Source organism: Arachis duranensis, chromosome 3 (genome assembly GCF_000817695.3).
Source record: "Arachis duranensis cultivar V14167 chromosome 3, aradu.V14167.gnm2.J7QH, whole genome shotgun sequence".
NCBI lineage: Eukaryota > Viridiplantae > Streptophyta > Magnoliopsida > Fabales > Fabaceae > Arachis > Arachis duranensis.
In genome coordinates this window covers 24,440,042-24,465,267 of record NC_029774.3, presented here as the reverse complement: position 1 = coordinate 24,465,267, position 25,226 = coordinate 24,440,042, and the positions used below count along the sequence as shown (strand labels likewise).

General features: G+C 33.7%; 4 protein-coding genes across 4 annotated transcripts; 3 read left to right on the top strand and 1 right to left on the bottom strand.

The window, feature by feature from the left end:
• Positions 1 to 562: 562 nt before the first annotated feature.
• On the top strand, positions 563 to 2,683 carry LOC107478167 (uncharacterized). The gene is made up of 2 exons (XM_052258073.1): positions 563 to 1,940; positions 2,475 to 2,683. The coding sequence occupies exons 1-2, from the start codon at positions 717 to 719 to the stop codon at positions 2,601 to 2,603; spliced, it is 1,353 nt and encodes a 450-aa protein (XP_052114033.1). The 5' UTR covers positions 563 to 716; the 3' UTR covers positions 2,604 to 2,683.
• A 13,240-nt stretch (positions 2,684 to 15,923) lies between these two features.
• On the bottom strand, positions 15,924 to 16,352 carry LOC107478168 (uncharacterized). Its single transcript, XM_016098315.1, has one exon. The coding sequence runs from the start codon at positions 16,350 to 16,352 to the stop codon at positions 15,924 to 15,926; it is 429 nt and encodes a 142-aa protein (XP_015953801.1).
• Positions 16,353 to 20,412: 4,060 nt separating this feature from the next.
• LOC107478169 (protein FAR1-RELATED SEQUENCE 5-like) lies at positions 20,413 to 22,541 on the top strand. The gene is made up of 4 exons (XM_016098316.1): positions 20,413 to 20,521; positions 21,595 to 21,652; positions 21,804 to 22,049; positions 22,133 to 22,541. Exons 1-4 carry the CDS (start codon positions 20,413 to 20,415, stop codon positions 22,539 to 22,541), a joined length of 822 nt encoding a protein of 273 aa, XP_015953802.1.
• A 450-nt stretch (positions 22,542 to 22,991) lies between these two features.
• LOC107478171 (protein FAR1-RELATED SEQUENCE 9-like) lies at positions 22,992 to 23,825 on the top strand. Its single transcript, XM_016098317.1, has one exon. The coding sequence runs from the start codon at positions 22,992 to 22,994 to the stop codon at positions 23,823 to 23,825; it is 834 nt and encodes a 277-aa protein (XP_015953803.1).
• Positions 23,826 to 25,226: the final 1,401 nt, after the last annotated feature.

The window sequence follows — 25,226 nt, the reverse complement described above, 5'->3', positions numbered from 1 at the left end:
CTCAGAGTGCAACAATGCTAATTACCACAGACAAAAATGAACCTAGTGCTATCTACCAATTGATGGGGATCTATATTGTTGGCTTTGTAAGCGCTCTTGCTGCAGCCATTACATACTTTCTCTACACAAGGGTCTTCCAAAAACCAACATCATTCCAACACTTTTCATTCATGTGCATAAGTGGGGCTTTCCACTGGATTCCTTTCACTATTATTGCTTATGCCACCATGCTTTCTGAATTCCCATCAAGTGCCATTGTATTCACCATTTCACTGGCATGTGCTTACTTGCTTCATGGTCTCATTCTCAGCATTCTCACATGCATCTTCATTCGTCTTCTTCATTGTCAAAAGCAAAACCACTTTAAAACATGGCTTCGAAATCAATTGAGTCTTTCCTGCCACCTTAGATTTGCAAAACTCCTCACAGGAACAGAAGCTTTTTGTGTATATTTGCGCCTCTTAGGTGCAAAAATTGGCAAGCATTGTTCTATAAGAGCCATCAACCCAGTTTCAAACCCAGAGCTCATGGCAATTGGTAATGGTGTTCATCTTGGTGATTTTAGCAGAATAATCACCGGTTTCCATTACTCAAACGGATACACTTGTGGAAAAATAGAGGTTCAAGACAACTCAGTTGTTGGAAGTCAAAGCATTATTCTCCCTGGTTCTCATGTTGAAAAGAATGTCATTCTAGGAGCACTTTCAATTGCTCCAATGAATTCCATACTCCATGAAGGTAGCATGTACATTGGATCTCAAACAAGGGTTATTACCAAAAAACCCACAAGTGGTTTAGATGAACGAATAGAAGAGATGGACATGGCTTACAAGAAAGTAGTAAGTAACTTGTCTGCAAATTTAGCCACCACAACCATGAATGCTAAGGCAAGATATTTCCACAGAATTGGAGTTAGTGGAAAAGGGTACCTAAAAATGTATGACAAAATTGATGGAATTCCAATGCACAAGATTTTCCACCCTGGAAAGAGCTACCCTATCTTGATCCGACATAGCAATAGCTTGAGTGCTGATGATGATGCAAGAATTGATGCCCGCGGTGCATCTCTGAAGATACTCTCTGATGAACCCGGTTCTAACAATGCTCTCTTTGATCTTACATTGAAGACAGGCAAGGCATTTTATGCAAGAACTTTGGCTGATTTTGCAAGTTGGTTTGTGTGTGGACTTGCTGCAAGAGAGGAACTAGTCAAGAAATTCCCACATCTTCGTGAAGCAGTGTGGAATTCTCTTAGAAATGCTAACTCATATGCTGAATTGCATTACTACTCCAACATTTGCAGGCTCTTGCGCTTCAATGATGGACAAGAAATGTACGTGAAGTTCAAGTTGAGACCCTATGACAAAAGCATTGGTGAGAACACAGGTATGGTTAAGCCAATTGGGATTCTTCCACCAGAAACAGGTGCTATTCCAAGGGATGAAAATGATAAACGCCCTCTTCTTTTCCTTGCGGATGATTTCAAGAACCGCGTGAGTTCACCAGGTGGAGTTCATTATGTTTTCCAAATCCAAGTTCGACCGGTGCCGGATGATGAAGCCACACGTGATGTTGCTTTGGATTGCACAAGACCATGGGACGAAAATGACTTCCCTTACATTGATGTTGGAGAGATCAATATCACTGAGAATCTTTCTAAGGAAGAATCAGACATGTGTGAGTTCAATCCTTATCTCAAAAGCCATGAGTTAGATGTTATTCCTGCTACTTCGAACTCTCAAAGTGCTTCAATGGATCATGGTCGTTCATTGATCTATGAGATTTGCCAGTATGTTCGCAACAAGCGACCGCTCCCAGAATCTTGGAGGAACCTTATTGAGCAATCCGCGGTTAAGGTTGACTTATCATGTTGTCCAATGGCGGCGGCGGCATCATTGCCTAAAAAGCAGCCACAAAAAGTAACATTGGCAAGAACTTGGTATCAAACTTTCTCAGCACTCTTCATTCAACCATTTCTTCAAACAGTTTTACCTCATGCTGTGATTGGTTTATCTATTTATGCTCCCTTGTGTTGTATTGTATACATAAAGAATGCCAACGGATTCCCACTGCATTGGATGCTTCCAATATTTTGGATTCTCTCAGGTGTTATGGCTGCATTGGCTTGTGTTATAGCCAAATGGATTCTTGTTGGAAGAAGGAAAGTTGGTGAAACAATGCCTCTATGGAGCATAAGGATCATCATGGATAGCACATGGCAAGCCATAAGAACATTGATTGGAGATTATTTCATGGACATGACAAGTGGTTCATTTTTATTTATGGTTTGGATGAAGATGATGGGTGCAAGCATTGACATAATGGATGATGGTGTTTATATAGATAGTAGCATGGGATCTTTGTTGAACCCTGAAATGGTAAAGATTGAGGGAGGGGGTTGTGTAGGAAGAGAAGCATTGCTATTTGGACACATATATGAAGGTGATGAAGGTGGAATAGTAAAGTTCGGAGAAATTAAGATTGGTGAAGATGGGTTTGTTGGGAGTAGAGCAGTGGTTATGCCTGGTGTTCATGTGAAGAATGAGGGAAACCTAAGTGCCTTAACACTTGCCATGAAAGGTGAAATCATTAGGTCAAGATAAACACACGTAATCATGGTTTTGAATTGCGGTTGTTGTTGTAGTTGTCGTTGCATGCATTGTAAAACTATGAAAAATTTACTGCGGCAGTTTAAAATAACGGTGAATTCTATGATAGGTGCTATTATTTAGCGTCAAATTTTTGTTTAACTTTTTTTTTTTATAAATTTTAAATATTTAAAAATAATTTATTTTTATATTTTAAAAATAAATATTAATTTTTTATTCTTTTTAAAGTTAAATATTATTTTTAGACATCATAGTAATTACCTAAAATAATAATTAAAAGAATATAGATAGTATATAGGAATGCACGTGTATTTTCATGATGTAATATATGTAATATTTGTTGTGATATCATTAAAAAAGTTTGAGAATGATAAACTTTTTATAGCCACCATTCACATAAAGTTGTCAAAAACAATTTTTTTTAAAAACGTCTACGTGGCAAAATTTAAACCATATATTCTAAAACCACATTTTTAACTACACAATACTTAAAACTGTAGTCCTTTACAAGAAAAGCGTCACCTAATGGAAAAAAATAAATTAGAAGATTTAAGAAAAGAAATAATTAAATTATCAAAATTAATAGATCAAAAACTAATGATTTTAACTAATATTAATTGTAATGACACCGAATTCTTAAAATCAATACAAAATGATTTTTCTCAAAATCTTTATTTTACTATAAGTTTTATTGAAGGACTTCAAAAACCTGAGAAAACTTATATTTCACATGAAATTCCTAAAAACTGCTACTATGGAAATGATTCCCCACATCTCTATCATACTTTTAACCCACAAGTAAATTATATAGTAGATATACTTGAAGAAATATTAGTATCCATAAAATTTCAAAGAAATAAGGAAAAAGAGAAACCTAATATAAACAAAATTAAACAAATATTAAATAAATATTTTCAGAAAGAGAATTCCAAAGAAGAAAAAATTTAAAACATATACAACATAACAAAACTAAAAGTAAAACCACCATTAAAATTATGAACATTGATGAAAAATTAGAAGAAGTTACAATGCTTTTTAAACAATTAAAAATGGCTCAAGAAAATAATATTATGGAACAAGAATTTCAAATAGAAGAAGAATTAGTAAATTTTGAAAATATAGAAAATGAAGAACACATCCTAGATTATTCAAGTGATGAAGAACCAGCAGCTCCAATACAAGTAAAAAATGAAGCTGGAACATCTAAGGATAATCAATCTCAATTTAAATGGGAAACAGGTTTTGAAAATTATGCTTTTAAAAAAGGATTTATAAATAAAAATTTAAAATATACAAAAATACCATCAAAATACATTCCTAAAATCCAGGAAACTGAAGGGGAAATAATGCTTGATTTAGACTGTAAAAAGAATGAAAAAGAAATTTTTGAGAACTGGTTGAATTCCTTCTTATTAGAAGCCTTTACTAATTCAAAACTTAGTGAATTATTGGAGGAGATATCTGGAATTATATAGGGTTCCATACTAAAGGAACTGTAAGAGATTATATGACATCAATAGAAAACCAAATAATAGAAAAATTAGCAACAAAAACAACAGTTTACAATAAAATATTACATATAATAATGATTCTGTATAAAGAATTTTTTGAAAAAAATATTATAGATCATAGACAAGAAGTCTATAACAAAGAATATCAAGAAGAAAAAAACTATTTAGCTAATATTCAAATATATGATTTATGTAATGTGGAATCTTACATATGTGAATACAGAATACATTATTATAAACTAAAAGAAGAAGATAAAAACCATTATCTTAGTATGTATATAACAAAACTTTCATACCCTGCTAATGAATTTATAATGGGAAGATTTATAAGAGAAATAAATAGAGGAACAATTGAAAATAATTTTGGCGGAGCAACTTCTGCAATAAGAGAGGAAATAAAAGAACGTTGTATGCAAGAAGCAACTCAAAAAAGATTTGCAAATATAATTAGAATTTGCTGTCAGGATAATGAAGAAATACCTCAAAAATATGGTCTTAATAAAAATTTTCAAAGAAAAAAAATATCAATTTATAAAAAGAAAATACTATCCAAACTGGAGAAAAAAGAGGTATTTTAGAAAAAGAAATAACAATAAAAAATAAAAAAATAACTACTGCCCAAATAAAAAAGAAAATTACAAGTATTGGTATTGCCAAGAAGAAGGACACTATGCAAATGAATGTCCAAAAAAAAAAGATAAAAAAGACCTTACCAAACAATTAGAAATTGCTAAGTCTTGTTTCATGGAACCATTAGAAGAATCAGATGATAACTTAGACTATATTTTTGAATATGTCTCAGAAACAGACTCAGAGACTGAGCAATAATGCCACATTTATTACTATAAAAATAACATAAAAGTTTATAAATGCTTTCATAGATACTGGAGCAACACAATGCTTTGCTAATACAAATATAAAACTTGATTGGAAAAAATTAAAGAAACCATTAAGAGTTAGAATAGCTGACAAATAAATACATAAAATTGACCAAAAAGCAGAAATGGTTGAAATATTTATTCAAAATTATAGGTTCATTGTTCCATCCATATATATGTTAGATTCTGGGATGAATTTTATCATAAGAAATAACTTCTTAAAGTTATATCATCCATTCATTCAAGAATTAACATTTTTTAAAGCTATATCATCCATTCATTCAAGAATTAACATATATAGTTTTAAAAGCTCCATATGATTCTTCAATAAATCAAAAATCAAAACGTATAAAGATACCAACTACTACTATAGATAAGATTTTAAAATTTAAAATATTTTCTATATTAGAAACATGCTATTTGAATTTATATTTTCAGATAAATATCCCAAAAAATAATCTTGAAATAAAGATAGAAGAACTTTTGGATGAAGTTTGCGCTGAAAATCCTTTAGATATTAAAAATACAAATAAGGAATTAGTAAGCATTAAATTAAAAGATCCTACAAAAGAAATAAATGTTCCAAATAAAATTCCTTATTCCGCAAGAGATAGAGAAGAGTTTTCATTAGAATGTAAAGATCTTTTGGAAAAAGGAATTATAAGATTAAGTAAAAGTCCTCATGCGGCTCCAGCCTTTTATGTCGAAAACAATAATGAAATTAAAAGAGGAAAACGAAGAATGGTAATAAATTATAAGAAAATGAATGAAGCAACTGTTGGTGATGCTCATAAACTTCCTAGAAAAGATTCTATTTTAGAAAAAATCAAGGGAGTAACTTAGTTTTCACCTCTTGATGCAAAATCAGGATATTGGCAACTTCGTTTAGATGAAGAAACAAAGAAATTAACTGCTTTTACTTGCCCAACAAAAGAATCAACAAGTGTGTTGCTCTATGAATGGAATATTTTACCATTCGGATTAAAACAAGCCCCAAGTATCTATCAAAGATTTATGGAAGAAAATCTAAAAGAATTAAATGAATTTATTTTAGTTTACATTGATGATATATTAATTTTTACAAAACAGGATAAAGAAGATCATCTTCAAAAATTATTAATAGTTTTAGAAAGATGTAAAGAAAAAGGATTAGTTCTTAGCAAAAAGAAAGCAAAAATTGCAAGACAAGAAATAGAGTTTCTTGGGTTAATTTTATCCACTCAGGGAAAGCTAAAACTTCAACTGAATATTTTAAAAAAGGTAAATTTATTTCCTAATAAAATAGAAGATAGAAAACAATTACAAAGATTTTTAGGGTGTATAAATTATATTTCTGATCAAGGATTTTTGAAGAATATAACAGAATACACAAAAAACTTATTTCCAAAAATAAGTACTAAAAAAGAATGGAAATGGGAAGAAAAAGATAATATGCAAATTCAAAGGATCAAAAAATTATGTGAAAAACTTCTGGAACTCTATATTCCAGTAGAAAACGACTACTTAATAGTAGAAACAGATGCTTCAGACATAACCTGGTCAGGATGTCTAAAAGCTAAGAAAGCTATAAAAAGTTTGGAACAAGAAAAAGAATCACTAGATTCTAAATATTCCCCAAAGGAATTACTTTGCAGGTATATTTCAGGAACTTTTACTCCAACGGAACAGAGATATACTACTCATGAAAAGAAAACTCTAGCAGCAATTAAATCTCTTAAAAAATAGAAAATTGATTTACTACCCAAAGAATTTACATTAAGGACAGACTCAAGTTACCTAACAGGTTTCATTCGATACAATTTAAAAGTTGATTATAATCATGGGCGATTGGTAAGATGGCAATTATTTTTGTTACAATATCCAATAAAAATTGAATATATTAAGGGTGACAAAAATATTATTGCAGATACATTGACAAGAGAATGGAGTTCGTTTACAACGCATTAAATCAAGAAATTCAAAAATATCAGCAAGAACTCGAAGAATGCAAGCATTGTCAGCAAATAAGGACACAGATCCAATCCCTTAAGAAGGCCATTGAAGCAATGAAATCAACACAACAACCAAAACCATCAGAGTTCAGCCAGCCAAGCATGGTGGACAAACCAGGTGAAGGAAAAATTTCAGAAAATAAAACAATTGATGAAATTATTAAAAAATCCACACAAGACAAAAAATATTATGTAATTTATAATGGCCCCATGAAAGGAGTATATGATGCCTAGGAAAAAGCAGCGCCATTTACACATCAATCAAAGATAGTTCATAAAGGAGGATTTTTAACACTAGAAGAGGCAAAGGAATCCTTCAGGGAATATGAAACTCTTCATCCAGAGCAAACCCTAAAAAGAGCAGATAAAGCTCCAGTTCAAGCCCAGAGAACAGGAATAATGAGAAACATTCCTACAAGGACTGAAATCAAGGAAAAGAAAAGGGTTTGTAGATCAAATCTCAGAGAAACCCCTAACATAGTCTTGAATTGGACTGAAGAAAAAAGGGCAAGTTTGAGATACTATCCCATCGCCAAAGAACAGCTAACAAAGCTGGTTATTTTTCCAGAGGCTTCCCCATCTGACACTTATCAGTTTTTCCAATATGGATTAATAGATACAATTTTAATTTTTAATGATCTAAAAATATATTAGTGAGTTTCCTGCAAGATTCGTTGATGCAGTAAAGAGATTTAAAAATATGATTGACAATGTAAATCCAAGGCATATATCCCTAAAATTTACAAATAGTCAACCTATTTTTAATGAAGAAGAAGAATGCTTGGTTCTAGCACACCAAGTAATATTCATGTCCGTCTTCCCAGGAAACTTTTAACCGATTGATCAAGTTCAAGATTTAACAATCTACAGTCATGAAGGAAGACTAGCCAGCACATTAGCAAGGGTCTTTGAAAGAACTCAAAAGATAACAAGAGAATCTCACACAAGAATTAATTATAAAAGCAGAAATACTCTGCTTGTGTCCAGTAAAAGAAATGAAATTAAAGAAAGAGAGATGAGACTCTTGGTGGAATTTGAATCTGCATTCTACAATCTATCCGGACTCTTAGAAAAGCTCCCTGAAGGGATAAAAAGGAATCTCTGCTATTTGATAAAAGACAGAGAATACCACAAGTGCCAGCTGTGTGTCTCAGAAATATCTGAAGAAAGCAATAATGAAATAGAATCCACCCACATGATAAAAGAAGAAGACAACGCATCCACCCACATGATAAAAGAAGAGGACAGTGCATCTGAAGCATCCCTCAACATTATTGCATAATGACGTAAGCACTTAGGTCATAGAGCACTAACAATGTAGCTGGTGCAAGATAATAAACAATGACGTCATAAGAAGGGTAAGGATGGGAATTGTCCATCAGACCCAACCATTATAAATAGATTGCTTAGGCAATTGTAGAAGTGTCAGAAAACAGAAAGCAGAAGGCTAAGAGTACTCATATGCTAGGAGAGCAAGGAGGAAGCTGCCGAGGCGATTCTGTAGTCTGACAAAAGAATTCCCTTAGGAAAAAATAGTTTTAAACTCCCCTCTGGAGCTAATATCTACAATCTCCCCTCTGGAGATAAAAACATCTTATGTAAAATATACTAAATAAAGGAAGTTTTTCTCCAGAAAGGTACACCTTTGTCCTAATCTCTTAGTTATGAATTTTTTGGAAAGTTTAGAATTAACAGAAGAATCTGATTATTATAGATCAACTGCTTTATTAGATAATGAAAAACAGGCTATTCTAAAAACAGAACTAAATCTCAAATCAAATGAAAATTTTAATAAACAAAGTCTTTTAAAAGAAGTTTTTAATAGAAAAAATATAATATACTATGAAAAGATTCAACTTGAAGCCCCTGTAAAAATAAAATCTGCTAATGGAGAACTTGAAATAGCTTTGATAAATGATGAAGAATTAAGTAAACAGATTGAAAAAATTAAGGATCAACAGAAAAGATCTAAAATTGGATGGATTCATATTAGTACCATACAAGTTTTAATCAAATCTACATATATGAAAGGAATTAATTCACCAATAAGTTTAGCAATATGTGACAAAAGAATTACTGATGACCCAATAGATCAAATAATTGGAATTGTTCATGGAAATTTGGCAAATGTAAATGTTAAATTTAATGCCCATCTTGGATACGCTATACCTTTATCAACTGAAAATCTTGGTAGATCTATAAGTTTAGCCTATAAATTTCATAGGAAATATTTAATGGAACAAGATGATGAACCATTTTCAATTACATATGCAATAAATTATGCTTTAACAAATAGCCATCATAGTATAATATTTAAAAATAGAGAAATAATTTATGTTGATGAATTATTTCAGAAAATTGTAAAAACAGAAATACCAAAATATAAAGCTATCGAAAACTCAGTCCTATTATTAAAAGAACCATCAAAAAGATCGGTTTCATCAAATTTTCAAATAAGAGAATTTAAATCAATAGTCCTTTAAGTTTATCTAAATTAAAAAATAAAGAAGAAATATATGTAACTTATTAAGATAAAAAACAAGAGCTCTTTGAAAGAGAAAATCGTTTGAATTATTTGCAGTTTTCTGAAATAGATCAAAGAGCATTTAAAGCTCTAAAAATAATCTATAACAAGTTAAAAAAGGAAGTTGAAGAGCTAGAAAAATTAATAGAATATCTGGAAAATAGTGATGAATCAATGATAGAGTTTACAGAAATTCTAAAATAAATAATGATAAACAAAAAACTATTTTAGGAATTATAATAAAATTACCTAATTTATGAGACATAAAAAGATTGAAAAACCAGAAAATAAAATAAAAAGGAAAAGGGCGAAAAAATTAAAAAATAAAATAGAGGAGTATAAAAGAGAATTAAACAATCTACAAATTGAAATTGATGACCTTATAATAAAAAGGATAGAAATAAGAATAAATATAAATAAGTTAAAATTAAATCTAGGAAATTTATAAATATCTGAAAAACCATATTACGATTAAAACTGTTAAAAGAAAAGATGGAAAAGGAAATTGAAAAAATAATTAACAAGAGAAAGTGTAAAAATAAAAGAAGTTTTTAAGGATTTAAGAAATTATAAATAAAAGATTTTAGAACAGAAATAAAAAACTATAAAATCAGAATACATCAAGAACTAGTAATAAATAATCAATGGTTAAATACTCTAAGATCATGAAGTTGCAAATTATTTGAAGAGTTAGTAGAAATTTCGAAAAAAGAATTAAGAGAAAAGTCGAAATTGAAAAAATTGGTATCAGAGCCAAGTTAACGATTAAGGGTAACACTTTCTCCTTAAGCAACACTTTTAATAATACGCTTTTAAATCAATAACAACCACAAGATGGAAAACGTCTTTACAAAAAGTTAAAATTGGCAACTTTACCGTAGCATCCACCACTTTTTATTGATGTAACAACATATAAAACTAAATAATGGATCAGTATTTGTGTATACCCCAAAATTACTATTGAAGTTTATGCATTTTACGGTTTGCTGAAGACTACTACTGTATAAAGTATAAACTAATACTGAGATATTAATCAATAAATTAAAATATACTTTTTATTCTTAAAATTAAAAAAAATAAATCAAAAATTTATTTGTTTAATAGGATAAAAACGACGATAAACGCTGTTTTTATAAACAATAAAAAAATATTAATCCAATAAAAAATACGGTTTGTAACGGTCATTTTAAATAATTTAAAATGTCATTTTAATTCGGTAAAATGATAGTTTCAAATATCGTTTTAATTTATAAAAATGTCATTATTAAAATAAAAATGACGGTTCAAAAATACCATTTTAATCAATAAAAATTGTCATTTTAATCCAATAAAAATAACGATTTTAAATGCCGTTTTAACTAACAAAATGTCATTCTGTTAGGATAAAAATTGCGATTCATAAACGCCATTTTAATCAACTAAAAATGCCATTTTCACTCTGAAAATAACGACAATTTGAACCGCAGTTTTAACAAACTAGAAAATGCCGTTTTATTCCAGAAAATTGTGGCAGTTTTCTGAATATCGCCATAATAATCAGAATGATACTTAAAATTACATCAATTTCTGAAACTGTCGTTCTAAATAATAATGACGGTTCAAACTGTTATAAATACCAAAAAGCTGTTGTTTTTACTTGATTTTTTTGTAGTAATATTACCTTTTTTCTGGAGACCCTCTATCTTTTTTAAATCTTTATGTTTATTTTTGTTTTTATTTTAATTTTGGTAAAAGAATATCATTTAACTTTAAATTTTAGGATAAATAAAAGATGTGACTTTTTGTGCATTAGCTAATTCAAAAAAATACTTATTATAAAAAATAATATTATTTAATTTCCATTTTTAGAATAGATGAATGACATTTTATGTATTAAATAATTTTAAAAATAATTATTATAAAAAAAGTTAAGAATATTTAAACTTAAAAAAGAGTAAAGTATCGTTTTTGTCCCTCACGTTTGGAGTAAGTTCTATTTGTGTTCCTAACATTTAAATCGTCCTATTTGTATCCCTAACGTTTATAAAAGTGATTCAATGTTATCTTACTATCAATTATACTAACAAATCAAATTATATTTTTCAATTATTCTCACTTGGATGTATTCATTCTCAATTAGGTCTCACTTGAATGTGTTCGATTTTAATATTATACGCACTATTTGTGTTTAGATTCAATTATGTCCCTAAAAAAGTGAATTATGTAAATGTTGTAGGAATTAGTTTCAACTTTTGATGAACTATTTTTCAGAGTGGATCATTGATTCTATCCCAGACATTTGTATTCTAACTTCAGGAAGAGATTTTTAAAACTCAAACTAAAGCGTTCATGATGTGTAATTGACGGCAGGATAACATTAAATCACTTTTACAAACTTTAGGGATACAAATAGGACGATTTAAACGTTAGGGACACAAATAAGATTTACCCCAAACGTTGGGAACAAAAACGATACTTTACTCCTTAAAAAATTATTTAATAATAAAATGGAGTTTGTTCAAAATAAGAGAGAGAGGGGATTAAAAACAAACTAGTACTAAGAATCCAAATATTTTCTACCTTTTTTTTATGTAGTGTTTCACATTAAATAATTATTTTTTTAAGGACAATATTCAAATGACAAACAAAATAGTAAAAAGATTCATATAGATTATGAAAACTAATATCATCCTTATAGTACAATTGCATAATTTTAAAAGGTACAAAATGAAATAATAAAGTATACTTTGATAAATGCAGTACCAATCTAATGTTAAAAGTAATGACAATCTTCTATTTCAAAATACTATATTAAATTACGATGTAAACATTTTTTATCTATTAAAATTATGCATAAAAATAAAGAAGGTTTTGAATATAAATTTTTATCCCTGCTTTAAATTTATATAAGAGTATTTACTCATTTTGGTCCCCAAAAAATTTTGGACCAGAAACTTTAGTTCCTAACTAAAATTAATTACTCGATTAATTTCTAACAATTAACTCCGTCATTCATTTGAGTCTTTTGCTCCATCAACTCTAATGGAGAATAAAATGGTCCCGGACAACTCTAATGAAAGACGAAATGGTCCCTGCCCCCTCTATTCAAAAACTCGTCTGGTTTTCTCTTGAACTAACATACTATGCAACTCATGTACATTCCATTTATCCTTCATAGTATTATAGTTCATATGGAAAGGATCATACTCAGACGGTAATGAATTTAAAATAAACTGCACAAAAAAATTTTCATCCACTTCCATTTCTAATGACTTAAGTCTTACTACAATATTTGTCATTTCAATGACATGTTCATGCATAGTACGAAAACCATTAAATTTTATGGTGGTCAAAGTGCCCATTAATTTCAGCACACGAGTAACACATGGCCTTTGATTCTTACAGTGTCAATATATGATTTTAAAAACAAAATCAATTATTCCTAATTGTCAATTATGTATATGAATAGGATAAACAATCATGATAACTTAGCGTAATTTCATGAAACATTTAAGCCATGCTAAGATCATTTAATTCATATAACATTCATCATGTATACTGCAAATATTGTAATACATTACAATTATATATATATATATATACCTTGCAATAGACAATCATGCACAACAACATATAAACTAAAAATGTAGTTAATAAGTTTTTACAACTACAAATTTCATGCTATATTAATTTTGCAGTAAAAAATTTATTTTCATAGATAATCATAAATTTCACAACCTAAAGCTCTGATACCACATGTTAAACTTAATATAATTTCTAATATACATTATAAAATTATCATTCACATGAAAGATCTTGAAATTTATGACTATTGGTGCATAATTTAAAGTCCACAAACTAACCGGTAAGTACATCGGGTCGTACCAAGTAATATCTCAGGTGAGTGAGGGTCAATTCTATGAGGTTTGATGGATCAAGAAACAATAATTGAGTGATTGGCTTAGTCAGGCAAGCAGAAATTGGTGTTTTGAGAATTAATTGCATAAAACAATAATTCAGAGAACTAAGAAAGCAAATAGTAAATTTATGTAAAGAATATGGAGAAAACAGTTAAGGTTTCGGAGTTGTTTATCTTCCGGATTAACTTTTCTTACCAACTATTTTAATCATGAAAGGTTCAATTCATGGCAAACAGTAATTGACTAAACCCTGATTCCTTAGTAATTTAGTCTCCTCTAACCTAGTTAACTGTCAATTCCTTGGTCACTTAATTTTAATTAGAGGTTTAGGTCCAATTCTAGTTTATATGCCACAGAAACCCTAATTACCCAAATATAAGAGGATTATATGTCACGTATCCCGTTAAGTCTATATCATTAGTGATTTCGGAGAAATTATTTTCAAACTGTCGTTCAAGTAAATTACTTTTCCAAGGTTCACAAGAACTCAAATAGAATAGGGGTTATGCTTCCGATCTACCCAAATCCTTAAGACGAAGAACAAAAACAAATTCTTGAAATTTAAATCAAAATATTTATTAAAATAGAAGAATAATAGTATCAATCCATACAATAAATAAAGCTCATAACCTTAATAGTGGAGGTTTAGTTGCTCATGGCTCAGAGAGAAAACTAGGATTCAGAAAAACTGTAATGTGCGAAATGAGGTGCGTAAAAGATAAAAGGGCCCGAAGGGCTGAATCTTTTTTCTCTTTTATATCTAATCCTAATTAATGTAAAATATATTTTCTAAAACAAAATAATATCTTTTTCTATTTGTAAATAAAATAAAGTTTAATCAAAATAAAAAAAAAAACTAAATCTTCGAATTCTCTTTAACAGGTGTGGGACCATTGCACAAGCTAGGATTGGCGCCTAACATCAGGATATTGAAGTTAGGCGTGGCCTTGGCAGCACGCTTTGGAGTTAATTGCTTCATCCGGCGCCTAACTTGGGATTCTCCAAGTTAGGTGCCAACATGGCCGTACATGTTGGAGAAGAAGTGTATACAATTATATATCGCTGGAAAACTCTAGAAGTTAGCTTTCCAATGCCGCTAGAATCATATCAATTGGATCTCTGTAGCTTAAGTTATTCTTTTTGGAGTGCAAGGAGGTCAGGGTTGACAACATCATTCACTTTCTTCCCTTTTTTCTAAACAAATCTTGTCAAATCCCTCCAAATGCTACCTGAAATAAAGCAAATTGCACACAACTCAAAGTAGTACTCATAGTGGCTAAAAAGTATTTAAATCTTGATTAAACTTAGCAATTCAAATGTAAATTCACTAGGAAAAGATAGGGAAAATGCTCACGTATCAACTATCACAAATAAAATGAGAAGAATTACTAATCTTGATCCATGATGATAATAATATTATGAAAAATTTACTTTGTCTATCCTTTTGCCTTCTTAATTCTTTCTTCAATTAAGTTATTGATGGTGAGTGAAGAAGAAAAATGAACTTCTTTTTTTAAATATTGGGCTTCAGTATGTGTAATCAAAATAAATGACCCAATCCATGTGTAATACGCCGTTGTGTAATAATTTTAATTTTACTTTAATTTTATTTTATTAAGTTTTTAAAGAAAAAGACTTATTATTTTTAGTGGGTCAACTATTTATTCTCTACTCAAGACCATACACCAGTTGCCCAAGAGGCACGATATGAGGATTTTCCAGCTACTCAAATTGTTTCTGGTCGCTTGTCTTTAGATTTGAGGCATTAACCGCAGTCGTCTTTGGAACATTCTATGCCACGACATTCTGTTGATTCGATTAAGAGTGTCCTCTGGATATCGCCAATCCCCAAGAGGTATTCGTATGCCCGAGGATGTTAAGGAGGAAGACGATGAGCCTAGTGTAGGTGGGAATGAGGTTAATGAACCTGGTGCAGATGAGGATGAAATTAATGAGCCTAGTATGGGTGAGGATGAGGTTGACGAGCCTGGTGTGGGTAAGTTATTTACTAGTATTATCGTCTAATAAGTAAAATTGTATTCTGTATTGTTCTATCTTGTGTAGGACTATTCTTATTTATTATAGTTATCATGTAGGTGCAACAGATGACAGCTCCAATCAAGCGGTTCGTGGCAAGAGCTACAATCTTAGGGTTGACCCGATTCGTGAAAGTCAAAATAAATGGAGTCCTTCAGAGATCAAGAAAAGGCTCAAAAGAGGATGTTCCAAGGTGGCTCAAAACATAAAGAAAAATATCTTTAAATGAGTTATTATGCAGTTTAGTTAGTAGATTTGTGCAATATAAGTTTATATGAGTTGTGTTGTTTTCATAGATGACTTTCTATTATTCTCAGACATGTTTTCAATGTGAACTTTGAAATTAATTCTAGAAAAGTTGCAATAACATGATTCAACACTGGATACAATACTAAACAAAAGGATGAAGAATACAACTAACACAATTAAAGCATTCGATACAACTGAGTTATTCCAGTACCCCTAATATGACAACTAAGGATTTAGAGCCGAGCCACTAGCATTAGATCCAGCACGGTGTGGGCATCTACTTCGGCTATGACCCTCACCTCCACAAAGTCTGCAACGCCTAGGACCATGCATGTCACACATATCCATTTCATTTAAGAAGCGAGTTTTTTTAGGGCAACCTTTGGTTACTCGCTTGAGGTGGGAATTGGGTATTAGTCTTGGTTCTTGATGCATCGGCCATGTTGTTAGATTTTCTAGTAGCCTGAATCGGGTTCTGTACACCTTTCGGATCTCTTCCATCCTATACACCTCATGCACATATTGTTTCCAATCAAGGTGCTGGTTCACACAACAAGCGAGGACATGGTGACAAGGAATTTGATCCACCTGAAACTCACTATAGTCACAATGACGATGACGAAGATTCACTACAAATTCTATGCCGCTAGGCATCTCACGCACCTCAAAGACCTTGTTTTACTGGTCAAATAAGTTAACTTGGATGCTTCCCACTAGATGCTGATTTGACTGAATTTTCTCAGTTGAGAATGCATCTCCTGCACTTATACGAGCCTCAACCTCAGACCTCTTCCTAGTGAACAATTCATTTAGCCTGTAAAAATTTGTCTTAACAAGGGATGTGATAGGTAGATTGCGTGCCCCTTTCAAAACTCTGTTAATGCACTCTACTAGGTTGGTGGTCATGTGGCCCCAGCGATGTCCCTCATCATATGCCAAAGCATATTGCGATTGAGGGACATTGTCGAGCCAAAGCTTGTAAGCCTCACCCCGCTCACATAATCTTTGGTAACGCATGTTAAATTCACACACCGTTCTAGAATAGCTTGCCACAAGAGAACAACACAACTCAGATAATAAACAATGTTGTTATTATCAAAATCACCACATAATAATAAAAATATTGTAATTTATTCACCTATGTTGACGATCAGCTTCTGCATATGCGGTGCCTTAAACCTTCTCAAGATGTTGGATGCTATGTGTCTGATGCAAAACATGTGAATAGCTCTTGGATACTGCCATGCTCCATTGCTACGAGCTATGGCTGAACTAATGGACTCGTGTCGGTCAGAGATAAGACTAATACAATCTCGATTCACCACATATGTTCACAAATGGCTAAGAAAAAAATGTCACGCATCGGCAGTCTCACCCTCAACTATGGCAAATGCGAGAGGCACAATATCTCCATTGCCATCCTGTGATACTACAACTAAAAGAGCTCCTTTATATTTTCCATATAAGTGTGTGTCGTCTACTTGTACTAATGGTTTGTAGCTTCTAAATGCTTTAATTCAAGGATAGAAAGCCCAAAAGACTCGTGTCAGAATCCGAATATCTTGCACCAACTCATCCTCTTGGTAGGCATATGCAGTTTTGTACTAAACGGTTGCTGATGGTTCTTTTGCTACCATTTCTTCAAACCATGTGGGCAAAGCTTCATAAGAAGCTTTCCACCCGCCAAATATTTTTCAATTCCCTTTTGCTTAGCCAGCCATGCTTTGCGATAACTTATCGTATAATTGAACTTAGACTGTACCTCAGCAATTACAGATTTCACCTTTAGAGATGGGTCAGCTTCAACCAATGGCCTTATCGCCTTTGCAATTGTCTCTGAGTACAATTTAGCATGATCTTGAGAAATGGCAGCTTTGGTGCATGTGTGGCTACTATTGTATCTCCTTATAACCTAACAATATTGTCTTTTGATAAGACTAACTCTGATGAGCCAATCACAAAATGCTCCATATTGTACACATTTTACATAGAATGCCGTAGGCTCTTATTCGAATACCCTATAATCGACACCTCTCTGAATGGTATACTCTTTAATTGCTGCAATCACAGCCTCCCTCAAGTTAAACTCCATTCCAATGATGAATTCACCGTCTGCAACAACATGTGGGACTGCACTAATAACAATATAATTAACTATATCTAAATTTTTAATTAACACGATTACTAAAATAATAATTCAAAATATGCTACCACTAGTAATTACCTGCATTGACATATTTAAGAAATTCTGGTGCATGCATGGCATCAACATTCAAAGTATGCATGAAAGATGGATCTCTGGATGGATGCCGATCCGCTAGTGCGTTTGCAACATCTGTCACATTTGTGTCATCCATTATATCGTCTTCATCTCCATCTTCAGTTGCACTAAGAATTTGGTAATTGCCTTCAAACTTTTCTTCACTTTCACTATTATAACCTGTCCAGTCTATGTTAGGCTCCACTAAATTAGCCTCTTACATATGTTATTCCAGGAGGAACAACAATAACACATGGATTCTCACATACAAAACTTACACCTTCATGTGTTTGAGATAAAATTTGACCATTATAGTATATTTTTAAACTAACATAACCCTCCGTTCTATCACTCAAACAATTTTATTCTCACTCAAAATACGAAACTCAGAAAATAAACAAACACATAACTAAGGAAGAAGGCAAGAAGAATATCCTACTATACCATCGCTAAACCACTAAATCTATCTAATGCAGTAAGCATCCCCTTTTTCTCCTTTTATAGTTGGTTTAATAATTTTTTAATATACATGGTACAAAACGGTACTAACGTATTCAGAATACGGCACTACCATTTTATTTTTCCTGACAAAACGGCAACTACGTTTTACACTTTTTGCTATTTTTAATTTTTTTTATATAACAATTCGGCATTGTCGAATTGACTTTGAACAAAATATTTTTTTAATTTTTCAAAATGTAAATCGGCATTGCCGAAATCATTTTTTAATGAATTAAAAAATTTTTAAAATAACAATACAACAATTCCGAATTGAACTTTAATAAATTTCAGTTTTCAAAACCCACGTACATGTATAACATGATAATTACAAAATAACTTGGAAAAACAACTTCCATCAAGAGAGGACTGAATTATGATTTCTTTTTCATAAAAACCAACTTCCATCAAATTGGTTACATTTCAAAATAATTATGTAACTTCTTTTATTTATTATTTTAATTAAATATTTTATTAAACCAATAAAATAAGACACATCACACACATGAGACATCATATAATAATATAATTTCTTACAACACCTACCTCAACATGTCACGGACCACACACTTTCTAAATCTATGTGACTGGTAACACCCACCTCCTCCACACTTCACCCAACAAAAGCATCCACCTCCACGTCCTCGATAACAGCATCACCTCCAACGCCGACAACATCCACCACATCTTCAAGACTAAGTTTCACAACTACCCCAAGGGTACGCCTTTCTTCACTCTCCGGCAAGCAATATAGTAGATTGTTGGATATTATAACAACATGAGAAGATTATCCTTTGACATCATATGTAAATTCTCATTTAGAATGGACCCCAAGTGCTTCGTTCCTTCTCTTCTGGAGTCCATGCTGGTAGATAGCTTCAACCTCGCATCCAAGCTATCAGTACAGCGAGAAATGTCGCTGTCACTACTCATGGAAACTGGAGCAATTACTAAAGATTTGTTCGAAGAAGAAGCTGAAGAAAGCGATCAGAGTGGTGAACAATATAGCCATGGAGATGATAGGGCAGATGAGGAGGGAGATGACAACGATGACGACGAGTCTTAACAAATCAGACTTGCTGTCTATATTCATGGGATCCATTGAAGACAACAAGTACTAGAAAAACATAGTCATTAGTTTCCTGAGTATGAATTGGTTGAGAACAAGTTGAGGATTTTTCTTCTTGTGAACATTGAAGTTGTAGAGTGTGTCTTGTGTAGCTTGAAGTTGTAGTATTAAACTATTAGAGTTATGTGAGATATGATGGAAATTGGAGGGAGAATAGTGTCGTTTCCGAATAGAGGGAGTCATAGACCATTTTGTCCTCCGTTAGAGTTGTCAGGGATCATTTTATCCTCTATTAGAGTTGACGAAGCAAAAAACCTAAGTAACTGAGGAATTAATTGTTAAAGATCAATAGAGTAATTAATTAGTTAAAGACTAAAGAGTTTGATCCGAAATTTTTTGGAAACCAAAATGAATAAATACTCTTTATATAACTAACTTTAATTTGAGCCATTCAACTAAGGGTTCATCTAGTGTACAGATGTATTTTCGTACAGATTTACAGATTTTTATTTTTATTGCATTTTTTGTGGACACGTGGAATTTCTCTTTGGCTGGAAGTAGCTAGGTGTGAGGAAGCTGGCGAGGCTCATTGGAGTGTTGGGTGAGCCGGCTGGATAGTGTGACTCAGAACGAGATTTTGTTATAGAGGGTTCCATTGGTGCCATAGTTTGGCTTTTTGGTTTGTTCCCAAAAAAGAGTGGGTGTAATCCAAGAAGTGGTTCTCTGGGTCAGTCTTCTCCTCTCATCAAAGGAAACCCTATCAGCGTTAACCAAGACCGCCACCGTGGGCCTCGTGACTCTCACTGTGCTCGGCAATTGGCTACTGTGTCTTTTCTGGGTGCTCCCTCCTGGTTAATGACTTCTCCACGGACAGCAATCTCCAGGTCATGCGTCGTACCCAGGGATCAGTGGTGCTCATAGACGTCGTCTTGGTCAGGTGCGCTAGTTGCACAGTCTGTTATGCTGTTCGTCCTCTGCCGTACTTGTCAGTCGAAGGTAAAAGCTGCTCTTCCCATTGAATGATCAGCTTTGAGTGTTGGCATCGAAACATGATCAGGTTAGGTCGAGTATGTGTGTTGCATTTGAAATGTGTATTTTGAATTTTTAGTTACTAGTATTGGCTTTATGGTGAAAATTTGAAATGCTACTGATGTTGTGGATATAGGATTAGGAATCCAAGGTTTTAGTCGGTTGGAGCTTGGGTAGTTAGTTAAAGACTAAGTCACATTAGATCATCCTTCTTCTTCCACAAACTCCTATATGAACAAATTGTTAGATTCTTTAGACATATGTGTTAGATAAAAATTAGGAAGTTCAATATATTGTGGGTTTAGAAAATTGTTATTTCCATGGGTACTACTAGCATGCTAGGAATGATAATGAATGCATGTCCTTTCCCCCTTTGCGTCTAAATATTGGAGCTGATGTGAAATTGAAGACTTGTGGCACCCTACTAAGCATAGGCACCTTCATAAACACTGGAGACATGGACATGGTAATTTAAATTTTTTGTTTCATAGAGGACATGCCACAACTATATCATGAAAAGAAGGTTGTAAATGATTTATAATTAGATCTTCATGTGTTTTTTATACTATAAGACCCGCTGATGTTTTTTGTTTTTTAATTCCTGCCACTAAATTCTAAAAAGGGTTTACCCTTTTGTCTACCATTTTGCTGGGAACCTTGTTGAACTTATAGTGCTTTGTAGGTTCTTAATTTTTTGTTTTTAAACTTCATGAAGATGATGCGCTAAAGTTGGTGTGCTTTGTTAAGGAAAGGAATATTTTCTTCAACCTATTTTTGCATTCTACGAAGAAAATAGATGAATTAACTAAAGGGGTTAAGTAGAAAATAAGATGAGCAAATATTTGTTGTTGGTTTGGTTAACTTCACATTTTTAGTTTTTGTTTTTGGTGGATGTCTTGCTGAATTTAGAAGTCATATAATGTGTTTTAATTAGTTAATTATAATTTCACTAGTGGTATAATGTGTTTTTTTATTATAATGCGGTGGAGTTTGTCACTTTTAGTCATTGCTTGATGAGATTAGTTTGTGAAGTCATGCAGTTGCCAGGCTAGAAGATTGCACACTTGTTGCCGATGGATTTCAAGAGTATGCTGAACGGTGAGGGTGGACTCGGATAGGAGTACCTCAAATGATAGTTGTGGACATTATTGTGCGAGTGATGATAATTATGACGAAGACGAAGGCCTCGAGCACCATGAGGGCTGCGAATCTGGGGAAAAAGTGTAAGGGGTGCCGTTGACGGTAACAGGTCGGGTGGTGTAGATGATGTGGCAGAGGGTCGTCTCAGCCGTCCAGTTAGTGCGAAAGACTTCTTAGGAAAAGATTTTGCAACGGAGGAGGATGCTTATGCTGCCTACAAGGAGTTCACTAAATTAAGGGGTTTTGGAGTTCGGAAGGGAGATGTATCTCGTGTGAATGGAGTGTTGATTAGGAGAGATTTTTCTGCCATCGACCATGTACAAGACGTACTAAGCACTATGACCGTCCTGAGCGAGTAAGGCAAGAGAGGTTGGAGATTTGTACGGACTGTAAGACAAAGTTGAAGATTTACTATGATATGCAACATATCGTGTGGAGGGTGAGGACCATCGTGGACAAACATAACCACGAGCTTTCCCCAGCAATGTTTGCACATCTCCTTCCTAGTCATCGAAAGATGAGTGACGGTGACAAGACACAGGTGGATAGTTTGAAGCAGTTTGGGATCGCCACCTCAAAAATGATGGCTTACATGGCGGGGCAATCTTGTGGGTATGGCATGCTCCAGTTTACAAAACAGGATCTGTATAATTATGTGCATAGACAAAAGATTGCGCGAATATGTGACGCCGATACCGCAGCAACTATCAGTTACTTGGAGGATAGGGCAAATGCTGACATGAAGACGGTGGCACGATACACACAGACCCTAGATAATCAGTTGGGTAGCCTATTTCGGGCCCACAGTAAGATGACGACGGATTATCAACTATTTGGTGACGTGTAGGATTTTGATTCAACATACCGATCTAACAAGTACGGGAAACCACTAGTGGTTTTCTCCAGGTCAAATCACCACAAATAGACATCAATTTTTGGGTTTGCGTTGCTGGAGAACGAAGAGGTCCGCACTTATTGGTGGGTGTTGTTGAACCTGCACGATGTTATGGGGCAAAAGAAGTCGTGTGTAGTGGTGACTGACGGGGACAAGGCGATGCGCACTACAATGGCTGAGGTGATGCCGGCAGCGACACATAGACTTTGTGGTTGGCACTTAGAGAAGAATTGCGTCCAACGGGTGAAAGAAACAGAATTTCACAAGGTCTTTAGGAAAGAAATTTATGTGAACTTTGAAATCAGTGACTTTGAGGAGTACTAAAAGGCATCTGTCAAGTCGCTTGGCCTACATGATAACTGTTGGGTTAAGTCCACATACGAATGTAGAGAAATTTGGGCAATGGCGTACCTTAGGGGCACCTTTTGTGCGAGATACAGGACAACATCAAGATGTGAAGGGATCAATGCTTTCATTAAGGGCTTCATTAAATCAACTGATAGTATGTTAGAACTTGTGCATAGTTTAGATCGTGTTGTAAAAGACTATCAGAACAACGAAGTTACAGCCCAATTCTACTCAACGTACTATAGTCCGGTGCTGATGACTGGCCTTGTTTCGATCGAGCTATTTGCATCGAAGGTGTATACACGAGCATTCTTTAGCGAAGTGAAGAAACAAATTAAGGGTGTCACGACGTTATTATTTCAGAGCAAGGACAGCATCAGCACGACAACTGTGTACACGTTTTTTAGAATGGAAAAACCAAATAAAATACACAAGGTTTTGTTTGACCTAAATGAGGAAAAAATAGATTGTGAGTGTTCGATGTGGAACAGTGAGGAGATTCTATGTAGTCATATCTTTTGTGTGATGAAGTACGAGGGGTTGGAAGAAATACTGCATGGTCTTATTTTGAATAGATGGTACAAGAATGCAAAGGATTGTAGATCGACACCCGTTGAAAGTAAAGACAGCCATGAAGGCCGTTTGCTTCGATATGGTGCCCTATGTGGGGAAATGTGTTTAGTTGCACAACTTGGGGCTGAAGATGCTGCAGAGTTTGTTGTGGCTAGGGATGGGATTGCCAGTCTCATTGAGGTGCTTCAACAAAGATTGCATGAGAGGGTTGGGAGCCAACTTGGTCTATCGTCATTGTCTGGGATCAAGGACCCTGTCGTATCTAAGACAAAGAGGGCACCGAGGAAGGGAAACGAGTCTGAACCAGTTAGTTAGGGTGAGATGGAGCCAAAGAGACGACGTTGCACCAATTGTGGGGTTGCTGGACACACGAAAAGGACCTGTATGTGGCACAAGGGAGAGGGTGTTGCTGTGGCTAATGGTACCGGTGGTCCAAGTTCCGTCGAGTGTTGTCCGCATGACGCAACTGCCCCATCCGCAACGCCAAAGACGCGTTATTGTCACACAAACGAGGTAAGTAAGCTGTTTCATCTAAATTCGAAACAAGTGAGTAATGTTATTTGATTAATTTCCGACATGTGATGCTCGAAAAAAAGAGTATTAATTGCACTATTAAAACTTATTTTTCGATACGATACGGCTATGTCAAAGGTAAGAGTTTAAATGTCAGATATAAAGAATTTGGAGTTTTCTGACATTAAGCAGTGATGTGGTTTCTGGAGAAAATGATTCATTGTAGTTGGTATAGTTTTTGCATAGTGTTGTTGCTTTTCATTCTATGAGCTCCGTGTGACCTGTTGCTGAACTTAGTATATTCTTGGTAATGATTAACCCAACACTTTTTGCATTACAATATTTGACGTATTTTGATTTGCAAACGGTGCACAATTGCAATCAGGTAGCTAATACAATTGCCATTATTTTAACATCTTTGTAAAATGTTTGTATAACCCTCTAGAGATTAAGTTTCCTTAAATGTGCACTTCATATGGGTTAGTGGCCAAAAGGACAAGTTAGATAGGATATTTCTTGAAGCTTACATAACATGACATGAAACTGTGAAAATATTAAATGCAATGTTGAAACAATTTCTTGTGCATACATAACATGAAATGAATCGTGAAAAATTGTTCAGGTTTGTGAAGTTGTTTTGCTTGATTAGCAGGGCTTTCAATCGGAGACTGGCAACCCTTGTGAAACTGACAGGACGCGTGCGGATGGAAATACTCCATCGATTGCTCATGGGTCTAGCAATCCATTTTGCCGCAACCCCTTGGGTGTTCGGGGTGGGGGCACTAATTTCTTCCTTGGCGGGCAACACATCGAGCAATTTTATGCATCTCATAGTTGCTCGGGGCACATAGGTGAGCCATCTGCACATGCTGCCAGCACTAGTTTTCATAATCCCAATACATGGACAAATGAGGATTTGTTTGAGAGGTGGCTAACACAGGTAAATATCTGAGAACCCGATTTGGAAACTGCTTATTATGTGCTTTTGTTCTCTTGTCTTGCTGGATTAATTGTTTGATAGAGTATTTTTTGTGTCCTTACACAGAATGTCCTCAGTAGGTCCACCTGTAGTGGAAAACATGGAAGTATCCCCAAGCAATGACGCGGGAGAGTGTTGCGAGTCAAGCACCCAGTTCAGTGTCGATATCTATGGAGAGTCAACAACCCATAAGAACAAGTTGTATTTTGTTGCTTTCCATATTA

Coding starts and splice junctions, on each gene's coding strand:
- LOC107478167 (XM_052258073.1), top strand. CDS start 717: ATGAATTCCATACTCCATGAAGGTAGCATGTACATTGGATCTCAAACA. Junction 1,941..2,474: donor TAACATTGGCAAGAACTTGG/TATCAAACTTTC, acceptor AAGTTCGGAGAA/ATTAAGATTGGTGAAGATGG.
- LOC107478168 (XM_016098315.1), bottom strand. CDS start 16,352: ATGCCTAGCGGCATAGAATTTGTAGTGAATCTTCGTCATCGTCATTGT.
- LOC107478169 (XM_016098316.1), top strand. CDS start 20,413: ATGCGTCGTACCCAGGGATCAGTGGTGCTCATAGACGTCGTCTTGGTC. Junction 21,653..21,803: donor TTTCAAGAGTATGCTGAACG/GTGAGGGTGGAC, acceptor TGACGGTAACAG/GTCGGGTGGTGTAGATGATG. Junction 22,050..22,132: donor ACTATGACCGTCCTGAGCGA/GTAAGGCAAGAG, acceptor TATCGTGTGGAG/GGTGAGGACCATCGTGGACA.
- LOC107478171 (XM_016098317.1), top strand. CDS start 22,992: ATGGCGTACCTTAGGGGCACCTTTTGTGCGAGATACAGGACAACATCA.